This window comes from Elephas maximus, chromosome 20, assembly GCF_024166365.1.
Source record: "Elephas maximus indicus isolate mEleMax1 chromosome 20, mEleMax1 primary haplotype, whole genome shotgun sequence".
In the NCBI taxonomy this organism is placed as follows: domain Eukaryota; kingdom Metazoa; phylum Chordata; class Mammalia; order Proboscidea; family Elephantidae; genus Elephas; species Elephas maximus.
The window spans coordinates 61,426,532-61,438,689 of NC_064838.1; the positions used below are offsets into that span (position 1 = coordinate 61,426,532).

Genomic DNA, 12,158 nt, shown 5'->3' on the forward strand with positions numbered 1-12,158 from the left:
GCTCAGCCATCCTTGGGAGGCCACTACTCTGCTCTGAGCTTCAGTTTCTTCTACAAAACCACCAGCTGCCCTTGAGTCAATGTTGACTCATGGCAGCCGCATGTGTTTCAGAGATCTGCTCCCTAAGGTTTTCAATGGCTATAACCTTACAGAAGTAGATCGCCAAGTCTTTCTTCTGAGGTACCTCCGGATGGACTTGAACCTCCAACTTTTGGGTTTATTAGCTAAGAGTGTTAGCCATTTGCAATACCCAGGAACTCCTCTTACAGAAAAAGCGACCATAATTAAGAAGTTTTTTGGAGATGCAGAGACCCTGATCTTGACGATGAGATGATACTTATGGAGCACTTTCCACCCCATTGTGCTAAGCACTGCACATCAATCAACTCATCTGAGTCTTGTTTCTGTCCAAAGAGGAATAACTGTCATCATCCCCATTTTACCACGAGGAAACTGAGGCTCAGAGAGGCACAGAAGCTTGTCCAAGGGCACACCACTAGCCAGGTAGTGGAAATGGCACTGGGACCCAGGCAGCGTTATTCCAGACTTGATGCCCTGAACAGCCTCAAACATACATGTATAAAGTCAACCTACTTTCCTCTAATAAAAATGTTCCTAGTTCACGTGCATCCTGGAGACCCAAGATCACAATGACACCTTTCCATGTGAAAAAGCCTCAGAATCACAGCTGGACAACCATAACCAGGTCCTATCGGCAAGCGATGCCCTTCCCTGAGTGACTTGGTGTCAGGCCCCAACCAGCAAGATCTCGGAGCTCACATGATTCATGGAGTCTATTTATTTAGTCATCTGAAGAAATTTGAGGGGTCTAACCTAATTAATTCCTCTGGGCTTTTTCCCTGCAATTGGTTGTATATACTGTCAGTTCAACACTATAGGATACAGGTTCCAAGAAATGTATAAATTACTGGAGACCGGCTGACCCCCTCAGCTCTCCAGCTGGAGTGCAAGGAATACAGCCCCAGGTGTACACAATTTTCAAATGTACATGTCAACTGACTGAGGCGTCAATCACTGCGTGGCATAGGGTTCACCTTGCCCTTTAGAGCTGAGGCTTGAAAAGCACCTTCTCAGTTACAAAAAGTACTCAAGGCTATATATTTAAAAATACACATATTTTAAAGTGTTTTACATGTGTGTTCAGTTTTGCATCACCCACCCTGTTTCCTTCACAGAGGTGAACACCCTGGGATGCCACAAGCGACAGTGGTACTAAATTCTGGACTAAACCCATCAGATAATCTTGGCTCAGCTGCTGATCTTCTGTGTGACCTTCTGCAAGTCACCTACCCTCGCTGTCCTTACTCATGAAGTGGAGAGAATAACACGTACTTTATGTTAACCTTACAACACGGCTGTGGTGTCCAAGTGAGACACTAGTTGCGGCAGATTTATAAAGGAGCTGCCGGTGCTAGCTGCCGTCGAGTTGGCCCCTGACTCACGGTGACCCTATGCACAATGGAGTCAAACCATTTTGATGCTAGCAACACCCAAGCCTCCACTGACAGGTGGGTGGTAGCTGTGCTTGAGGTTCACTGCCTGAGAATCAAACCCAGGGCTCCCACAAGGAAGACAAGAATCCTACTACTGAACCAGCACTGTCCTCTATACAGGAAATAGAACTCCATCATTGCTAGGTGTGTGTCATTATTCCCGGGGCCACACAAGGCAAGCGGCTGAGCCAAAATCAGGGCCTATACTTTGGAGAGCCAGGTCAGTATTCAGTAATTTACGCAGACAGGTATCTGATGTATGCACTCCAAACTTTTAAAACCACAACAAACACTGTTAACTAAATCTGGCCTGATCCTGACCAACACCTGAGATGGTGAATCTGAAAACCAAAGTAAGCTGCCAGCAAGTGTTGTCAGATATAGTCTTAGAAAGATAATAACAGAAACACCTCTTTTTATTTGTTATTAGATGTAAAACGGGCCCAAAAATCTTAAAACTATCTCACCAGGCTCTGGCATCCTTGGCCAATCTATCTATTCGCCTGAGCCTGCTTTCATTAGATGCAAACCTCACCACAGGGAAATAGTGATTTAACTGACAATCGGCACAGTTCATTAGAGCTAACAACTCTCTCCTTTTACTGACTTGGTCAGCTGTTCAGAGTAACTAACCTGCCTTGAAGACCAGCCCCTTCAGGCAGGGGGTGGGGGGTGGGTGGGGGCAGACATCTGATAAATATGAAAACAAAGATAACTCAGCAAAGCAACATCAGCAATCAGAAGAAATAAGCTGAACAATACTCACATGATCCCATCTTTCTCTGTGAAAGTCCAGAGCCATGGACTAAGCTCCTTAAATTTCACAGTTAATGATTAGATCCGGAAGGATCTGGCTGGTTATGGGTATTAAAATTAAACATTTGCAACCCAACCCACACATCCACGTCATAAGAAATACCAGATTAAGAAGCAATATTATATTAATATCATAATCCACGTAGAATATTTTTAAATGTTTAAAATATATCATTTTTTTTTTCCACTGGAGAGTATCATTGAAATAAAAAAAATTTACAAAGCACTTACATTAAAACCTCTAGCAGAGACTTCGGTATCTTTTGCTTTTAAGAGGATGTTTATTTTTGCAATTTTTACTCAAGTGTATGGTCAAATGTACACTAGCGGCAACCTCCCCACCCCAAGCCTTTCCCTAAGTGGTCTTCCCCAGCACACGTGCTGCAAAGACAGGAACGAATGCTACAGGGCCCATGCAGTGCTGCAACGTGACCACTGACCTCCCTACAGCAAACTCTGCAGGAATAGCCATCATACGTGGAAACAGCACAGGTGCTTTGCTGCAACCGCCTTGTGAAGGCGATGAATCCTACCTACTTCCTTGGAAAGGCCTTTGAATAGGCCAGCTTTTCTTTATATTATTACTATTCGCTACTTAGAAAATGATCAATCTTAAAAAAAAAAAAAGTTCCTTTTGAAGGAACAGTCAATGCCTAGTTTATAAACAATTATATAATCATGTTTTTCCCAAGACAGACTAAGGAATGCTGTAGTTTTTTAAACATTTACAAATACTGCTGACACCTACTGGTCAAAAATATATATGAGTTAACTAATGGAGAAGCGAGGCTCACAAGGGTTGGCTGCCTTTTGCACTGATAAAGGAACCAGAAAACTCCCCCCTAAACTCACTTGTTTCTTTTTCCAACTTTGCCTATCTCCATGATCCAGAAGTGATATGCCGGATCAGCGAAGCTAGCAGATGTACGGGACTGGACACCTCTGCCCCAAGGTATTAAAAAAAAAAAAAAAATAGGGCATAAGAAATACTTCTACTCCGATTTAAACATTTAGTAATATAAAAAAAGCTCAATGGTGATACCTGAAAATATTTACCAACTATTTCCAAACTCGTCCCTCCCCCATCCTTATTCCCAGATATTCCCCATAAAAGAAAAAAACAAATCACAATTTATAATCTGGAGCCAGGTACTAAGAGAGCTGATAACCGACGTTGGTATTTTTTCTTTCAACACATTTCTGAGGTACAGAATACATCTATGTTCTAAGTAGAAGAATAAGACAAAGCAGATGTGTTTACTTAAGCCTTTAGCCAAACTATTGAAATAACACAGGACAAAGTGATAACAGCGAGGGACTGGTTATAGTCCAGAGCTATCTTCATATTCCTTTCTTTTACCCATTTCGATTTATTAATTAAACTTGGTTATGCTTTGCTTCCTTCCAAAAGGACCTTCAAGGCACCAACCTCACCGCTCCTGCACTCACTAAATTATGAAGTTCCACTGAAAACATCATTATCACCATTCCAAGCCTGATCCACCTAAATTCATGCAGGCATTGTCCTGCCAGGACTTAAATAAGGGTCCATATGCCTCTCGGGCCATCACACTTCCACAGCTGCTCGGAACAAAAATTCTTTGTGAAAATCTACAACTGAGCTGGGGTATGGGGTAGGGGTGAGGGCGCAAGAAGTAGTTTGCACTCAGCTTACAGAAAGCTGATTACAGCCGGAGACTGTTTGGAGTCTTGTCAGCTTGGAGCAGCTCTTATTAAGAGGCAATGAATCTTTGATGTTGTTCCCCCAAATATATATAATTCAGTAAGCCGAGTGCACACAGCTGAGCAGACCCGAGGGTGGTGAGGGGGATGGGTGGAACCCACGAAAATGCTGACACAAGGCCGGATGCACACCTGCCTCCAGACTTTCCCCGGTGGTGGTGGTTCGGTTCACTGGTGAGGTGGTGGAAAGGGGAGATTTACCAGATAGGCCTACGAGTGGCAATGATGAGCTGGGTCCTGTGGGTGCCACTGAACCTTGACCACAGCAAAGCTTTCACTGTGGTCCAGTGACACCAACTATATTTCCTTAGACCCCGCAGGAAAGAGACACTTTCTACTTAGCTGAGCCCTCCTTTAAGGCCAGTGTGCTCTTTGCCAGAGAAAGAACAGGCAGGAGGAAAAGGCAGACACACACAGGCTGGGAGGATCCCTCACTGCACAGGAGAGTTCTCAGAAGGGATAAATTTCCGGTGTTCCAAGGCAGCTTCCCACCGCCCCACAGAGTTTAATTCATTTTCAGGATCCCTGTGGGAGCCCCTCACATTCCTCATTTAGCCCCAGGGCCCCAGCTAAATGACCCCCACTAGCCACAGGTGACAAGCAGAGGTTCCATGTCCCATCTTCGCTGACAAACAGCTACAAGACCAAGTCTGGCAGGTGAGACGTCCTGAGGGGTCCCCAAAAACCTCTCCCTGATCCCCTAAACCGGACAAGAGAAAAAGCAGCCGTTAAAGGGTGGTCTTCCGTGACATCTGGCCCTGTGGCTCCAGGAGGCGCAAGTCCCTCCGTGGGTCTAGACAGATGATGACCAGTCTGGAGCCCTGCAGGGTGGATGGCTGCTCCCTGGCCGGAGGAAGAGGGACAGACAGAGGCGGCGGCTCGGGCTTGATCCAAAGAGAACGGGCGGGCAGGAGAGACAGAGAGCGATGGAGACAGGGAGTCACGGGGCCAGTGGGCAATGTACTGGAGGAGGAACACTGGAGACAGAGATACTGGGAGGGAGCCGGGAAATAAGGGATGGAGAGAGACAGGCGGACGCAGAGAGATCCAGGTGGCGCGCGCCCTACCTCGGCGTCCTTGGCCGGACTGCTGGCCGGGGGTACCTCCAGGCTGCAGTTCGCCCTCTTGACCGTGAGGTAGAAGGGGTAATCCTTGGCCACCATGGCGGCTGCCGGGCCTGCCCTTTGGGATGTCACCGCTGACCCCAGGCGACCACAAAACTCCCAGGCGAAAGGGGGCCCCAGCTCCACGGTGCCTGGCGGCGTCTGCGACGCGGAGACCGACACCCGGCTTCTAGCCCGGCGGAACCCAGCGCCGGCGCTCCGGCTGAACGGCGGGCGGGACCGCGGCCGAGCCCTGCCCAGCGCGGGGAGGGGCTCCGGCTCGGCCCCGCCCGGGTGCGGCCGCGGCACCCAGGTGGGGCCTCGCGGAAGCCGGGGGCGGCCGGGGCGCCCCTCCCTGCAGCCGCCGCTCGGCTCCCGGCCCCGGCGACCGAGCGCGGTTTCGAGGCCACACGGTCCAGTGCCAGCTTCACTCGGGCTCCCTGGCACTCCCTGGGTAGAAGAGTCGGCGGGCAGAGGGGAGGCCGGGGCAAAAGATGGGCCGAGGGAAGGGCATGTAGGGAGAAACGAGCGTTTTAAAGGCCCACTTAAAGGAAAGGTAGCATTCTGTCTTGCCTTATTTCCAGGCCAGTCTCCCCTGCACACATTTTCTTTCTTCTATTTAAATAAGTCATTGCAGTGTAATTGGCCAACAGTAAAGTGCACCCATTTTAACTGTACATACAGTTCTTTGAGTGCTGTCACATGGAAACACTCCCGTGTGACCACCTCCATAATCAGAATTCAGAACATTTCAACCACCCCCAGAAGGTTCCCTCGTGCCTTTTCCCCTGCGCCCATTTTGAAATATGAAGAGGAGGGTTAAGAGGCCGCCTGTCACTCAGAAGGGCATTCCGCCTCGCTTTGTGTCAAGCATAAAGGTGCACAGCAACGACGCAGCACTACCGCACCTTTCTGGGTCCCTTCTGAAGAAACGTTTACACTGTTAATGTCCAAGGAGAGAATTAAAAGGTCGTTCACTGTAACCCTGTTTGGGTCAGTAAGAAACTGGAAACAACCTAACACTTAACCCATTGATGGTTGTTGTGTGCCATGGAGTTGATTCTGACTCATAGTGACCATAAAGGACAGGGTAGAACTAGCCCATAAGGTTTCTAAGGAGTGACTGGTGGATTTGAACTGCTGACCTTTGGGTTAGTGGCCTGAGCTCCTAACTGCTATGACACCAGGGTTTCCCCATTGATAGGGGAGTACTTAAATAAACTTTTTTTTTTTTTTTTTTACCATGGAATACACAAACCCAAAACTCGTTGCCATCCAGTCAATACCAACTCATAGCGACTCTGTAGGAGAGAGTAGAACTGCCCCATAGGGTTTCCAAGGCTGTAATCTTCACAGAATTAGACTGCCATATCCTTCTCCTGCACAGTAGCTGGTGAGTTGAATGACCAACCTTCTGTTTGGCAGCCAAGCGCTTAATCACTGTGCCACCAGGGCTCCATATTCCATAGTACTGTACTTAAAAGGAAACCCTGGTGGTGTAGTGGTTAAGTGCTACAGCTGCTAACCGAAAGTTCAGCAGTTCGAATCCACCAGGTGCTCCTTGGAAACTCTATGGAGCAGTCTACTGTGTCCTATAGGGTCGCTATGAGTCAGAATTGACTCGACGGCAACAGGTTTTTGGTACTTAAAACAGAGCACAGTGGTGAAGTGCTTGGCTCCTTTTTGGGGGGTAGTATGGAATACTACTCGAAGCCCTGGTGGCACAGTGGTTAAGAGCTATGGCTGCTAAACAAAATTTTGGCAGTTCCAATCTACCAGATGCTCCTTGGAAACCCTATGGGGCAGTTCTACTCTGTCCTGTAGGTCACTATGAGTCGGAATCCTCATGTTGGCAATGGGTGTAGAATACTACTCAGCAGCAGTCAAAACGGAAATGCGCCTCCAAGTATGGCATGCAAGAATCTCCAAGGTACACCGTTACTTAAAAAAAAAAAAAAGTTGCAGAATAAGCACAGTACAATACCATTTATGTTAAAAACACATCTACAAAAGGATACCATTCATTTTCTTTAGGGACTTGGATTTAGGTAAATGCATTGCAAACTGTAAAGATCTGCAGCAAATTCTTACAAGTCCGCTTGGGGCTGGGGGTGGAAGAGCACTGGGAAAGGACATGTGGAATTAAAGGATTAAAGATGGTGGACAAAGGGGACTTTAAATTTATGGCTAATGTTTTTACATTTTTTACAAGAAAAATATATTCATAAAATATATTCAGGTGTGTTACTTGGGAAATCAGAAATTAATTTTTTTTAATATTAAAATTATCCTTATTTCAAAAGTTATTTCGTAAGCTGCACTGTTGAATTCTCCCCTGCCCCCTCATGTCAAAGTCAAGGTTACATCAGATGGTAGTCTGGGGAGACAGTGTCTTTTGTTTTTACTTCTTAGGTATGTGGGAGGTGGAGGGAATGGAGGGGTCTAGTCCTTGTTTCAGGGGTCTCCGCTTCCAGCTGAGGTCAGAACCCAGCAGTTTCTACTTTCCAGGCAGGAAACATCATAATACTCAGCTCTCTGGTCTCAGGTACCAAACCCTTACCCTGGCGCTAAGTCCACCCATCTTCCTACCCAGTTAGTAGTGTAGACAAACTGCCTTAGGAAGCAGGGAGAACCTGGCCCAGTTTAGCCATCCCTCTATTGTCACACATGTAAAAGGAGCTCCTGAATAAGTGGGTTCCAAATGAGTCTGAAGAGAGTATCTGAGGTACTTCCCCTAAATATACACCCTAGAGCATGGAAAAGAAGTGGACAACGAAGAGAAGAGGGGTAGAGAAGGGCCCCTCACACCCACTGAATTATTCTACCCATATTCCTGAACAAAACTTTGTCCTTTTAACCTGAACTGTGGTAGCCCCTAAGCTTGGCCAAGTGGGCGTGGGATAGTGGGGGAGCAAAGGGAGCCTCATTTCCAAGGGCACCTAACCAAAGCAACCCCTGATTAATGCTGCAGCCAAAACAGGGCCAAGAGGCAGTGAAATATGTCACTCGGGGCTCCCCTAGACCCCAAGGTCACTGAGGATCTGAGTAGAAACACCCTAAAGCTGCCCTTCATTCCTTTCTTCTTCCTGCTTGTCTGAACTTTACAGACCCCCCTTGCCCCCCCATCTCAATGAAATGACTTTGGTCATCAACTTGTTATAGCCAATCTGGAGAGTAATTTCACAAAGATGGGTCTTATGTGGAGGAGGTTAAAAATGTCCCACAAAACTAAATAAATAACCAATCAAACAAAAACAAACAGATGTTCCAAATGTCTAGCTTTTCCAAGCTGCTGTCCCACTCCATCATCTCCAACATCAGCTACTCCTTCTCCCCTCAGTACTCTCCCTCCCATCTTTGCGTTCTGTAATTTGCTGCAACATCTCACAGAACTCAGGAACCATCAAGGAAATGGCTTGCGAGGTTGTGGAGGCTGGCAAGTCCCAAATCCATGGGTTAGGTGTCAAGCTGGAAGCTTCTCCTGACTCACACGGTTGCAGGGGCTGACAAACCCAAATGGGCAGGTCAGACGATAGGCTGCTGGCTGAAGTTCCAAGAACTGGAGGTCAGATGACGATGAGCTGGATGCAGGATCCAGAGCACAGTGGTGCTTGCCGGGCCTTGTCTTCTAGTTGGGAAGTATACTTTCAGCACAAGCAGGCAATTTTGATATAAGCCATGTATGTGGTCCCCGAGACTTGCAAAGGTCTTCAAGGGTATTTTTGACCCCGTGTAATTTCCACTTCATGGCCTGACTTCAGAACTTCCCTCAGGTATAGTGTGCTGCTCCGCCATTGGCAGCTTTTGGGTTCTGGCAAATTGCCTAGGACCCCAACCAGGGGTGTCGGTGACCAAAGACTGTCAGAAAGCAGGCTGTCTCTCAGGAGGGTTCCCAAGCACACCCCTGAGGCGGGGGTCACAGTTGTGGGAAGCTGGTCCAACCCCTCAATCCTGCCCACCTGAGCAGCCCCATGAATCCAGTGTTTCCCATCCTGCCTGCGTGTGTGTTTATGGGCTTAAGGACAACACTGCTCTAACAGTCAACTTCACTCAAAGCAACAGCACAAAGTGCCTTTCAGATTTCACCTTCTGCACAACCCGTTATAATCCTATAAAACACTTCACAGCTGGGCAGTGTTCCTCACGAGCCAGAAGCCTGGAGACTGGAATAAAGAAAGCTGTTCTGCATTTCCAGGAACTGTGCCAAGCACAGGGCCTGTGGTCTCGCCTGGGCTGAGGTGGGGCTCATTTTTGCTGCTGGCGGAGTGGTGGGCCTCCAAACACCAGCTGGGCCGCCACTGGCAATTAGCTCCTTCCAGACTAGCAGGCAGCTAGGCATGGCTGGAAGACCATCGACCAACTCCTCAAATCCCACTGCCTTAAGTGTGAGCACAGCAGGCCCACACCAAAAAAAAAAACCTGACTCATAGTGACCCTACAGGACAGGGTAGAACTGCCTCATAGGGTTTCCAGGGCTGTAAATCTTTAGAGAAGTAGCCTCCCATATCTTTCTCCCACAGAGCAGCTGGTGGGTTCGAACCACCAACCTTTTTTTTTTTTTTTTTATTGTGCTTTAAGTTTACAAACCAAGTCAGTCTCTCATACAAAAACTTATGTACACCTTGCTATATACTCCTAGTTGCTCTCCCTCTAACGAGACAGCACACTCCTTCCCTCCACTCTCTATTTTCATGTCCATTCAGCCAGCTTCTGCCCCCCATCTGCCCTCTTATCTCTTCTCCAGATGGGAGCTGCCTACATAGTCTCATGTGTCTACTTGATCTTCACCAGTATCATTTTCTATCCCATAGTGCAGTCCAATCCCTATCTGAAGAGTTAGCTTTGGGAATGGTTCTTGTCTTGGGCTAACAGAAGGTCTGGGGACCATGACCTTTGGGGTCCTTCTTGTCTCAGTCAGACCATTAAGTCTGGTCTTTTTACAAGAATTTGGGGTCTGCATTCCACTTCTCTCCTGCTCCTGTCAGGGCAGTCATTGGTTGTAGACAGGCACCATCTAGTTCTTCTGCGAACCACTGACCTTTTGGTTAACAGCCAAGCACTTTAACCACTGCGCACCAGGGCTCTTTCAGTAGGCCCAGGTGAGGGTAAAACTTCAGAAGCAAAAGTAGGTGTGACAGTCTTCTCAGCCACTGGGATTATGCTTTGTGCTGTCAGCATCGTACTTAATATCAGGGTTAGTGGGTTCCTTTTTTCTTAAAGGTACATTCGTTCATTCATTCATTCATCAAATAAAGAATGGGTGCTTATTACAGGTCAGCATTCAATTAGCTCCATTTCTCCCCTCCAATTCTCCACCCACTCCTGAACCCCTATGGTGGGCAAGCATTTAATATACACCTGCCCAAAGGATACAGTCGACTTTCAAACATGGCCTTTCAACTGTAACCTCTGCTGTGAGGTGTTTGTTTACAGAAGGAGGCTCACGTGACAGCAGCCAATCCCTCAAAGCCTGGTCTTTGGACACATGAACCTCTGTCTGCTTCCTTGGCAGCTGGAGCCAACCCTTTCACCCCCACTAATCTGACATGGTCATGCAGGTACTTGTTCCAACCCCTCTTCCCTCCCCTTCCATTTAGGTGACATTCCCAGTTATGTCTTGTGACTTCAGTCTTGATGGAGAGGAAGGGCTATTAAAAGCATGAAGAAGTTCTGGCAGTGCATTCTGGGAGTCAGAAGTGTGGTTCACTGCCAAGCACATAAAAAAGGCTCAAATGAAGCCATGGTCATATCTAAAATCACACCACTTCTATTACTCTCCCTTCGCCTGGGCATATGTTCACTGGCTCCAAGCTAGAGTCACAAAAATACATCCCTGGGTATTCTAAACCTGGAAGACTTGATTTGTTCATTTTCTTAAAGGTTTCATTTTTTGAAACGAGTCTGAAAAACCAGTTAAGTGATTGAGTCTCTCTCCCAGATTAAGTTAATCCTGTGGATTATTAGCTATAATGCAAAAATAACTGAGGCTTTAAGTTAAAAAAAAAAAAAAAAGTGTTTTGCTCTGATATACTACAGACATTTCTTAGCCTGTGGTTCATCAGAGAAGTGGTTTCCAGGTAGGAGGCAATTGTGCCCCCAGGGGACACATTTGGCAATATCTGAATACTTTTATTGCACTGGGGGAGGGTGCTTCTGGCAGCTAGTGGGAATAGGTCAGGGATGCTGCTAAATATCCGACAATGCACAGGACAGCCCTGCACAGACGAGAATCAACAGGCCCGAGACATCATTGGTGCCACTGTTGAGGAACCCCGCATTAATAAGGGACAAGAACTGAAACATGGCGTCAGAGCCAAAAAGACTGTTGGTTCTGTCCTCAAGAATATTTTCACTTTAGACCTTGATCCTTATCTGATGTCAAATGTCAGCTCAGGTTTGCTGAAGCCAAGAAGAAATGCCTGTGTGCCAAGGGGCCCCAAAATATTGGTATGACTCAAATCTTCCCTGATGCCCAATCCTGGCCCTTAACTAAATGACAGATTCCATAAAAGACAAACCGGATAAATAAAGAAGAACACAGGGATTAGGGGGTGGGGAGAGAAGAAAATTGTCATACACTGCTTCAGATAAAAAAAATGTACCTCCAAAAAAAAAAAAAAAAGGCCAGCAAAAATTAAGGTTTCAATGGAAGATAATACTTTAAGAAGATATCAGGGAAGGGGAAAGAAATTTTTCAAAGCTTAGTCTTTCCCAGGACAACTTTACCCCCATATTCTAGTTACTTTGGGAGGCAGAAATACAAACACATTGATTAAATAAAAACCCCAAAGGGTTTAATTTAGTGTCTTCTTGGTAAATGGTATTTGTGGCTACACAGCTTGTGTGATTGGAAATCTATATCACTCAGATTTTGCAGTAAGAATCCTGACCTCCAATTTGAACTTATTACTATCAGCATATTTGTTTTGCTCATAGAATTAAGCCAGCCCTTAGAACTTTTTCTATAAGCTACTAATGGGTC

The 12,158-nt window shown here is 46.7% G+C and overlaps 1 protein-coding gene across 8 annotated transcripts in view; it reads right to left on the reverse strand.

The window, feature by feature from the left end:
• ARHGEF3 (Rho guanine nucleotide exchange factor 3) overlaps nt 1–12,158 on the reverse strand; it is a 356,437-nt gene that overhangs the window by 65,840 nt on the left and 278,439 nt on the right. The window contains exon 1 of one of the 8 annotated variants that reach the window (XM_049862266.1): nt 5,141–5,399. The exons of the other annotated variants lie outside the window; for them this stretch is intronic. Within the exon in view, the coding sequence (XP_049718223.1) occupies nt 5,141–5,236 (96 nt within the window). The 5' untranslated portion in view covers nt 5,237–5,399. Of the gene's footprint in view, nt 1–5,140; nt 5,400–12,158 lie in introns of those variants that run through there. 8 annotated transcript variants of the gene reach the window in all.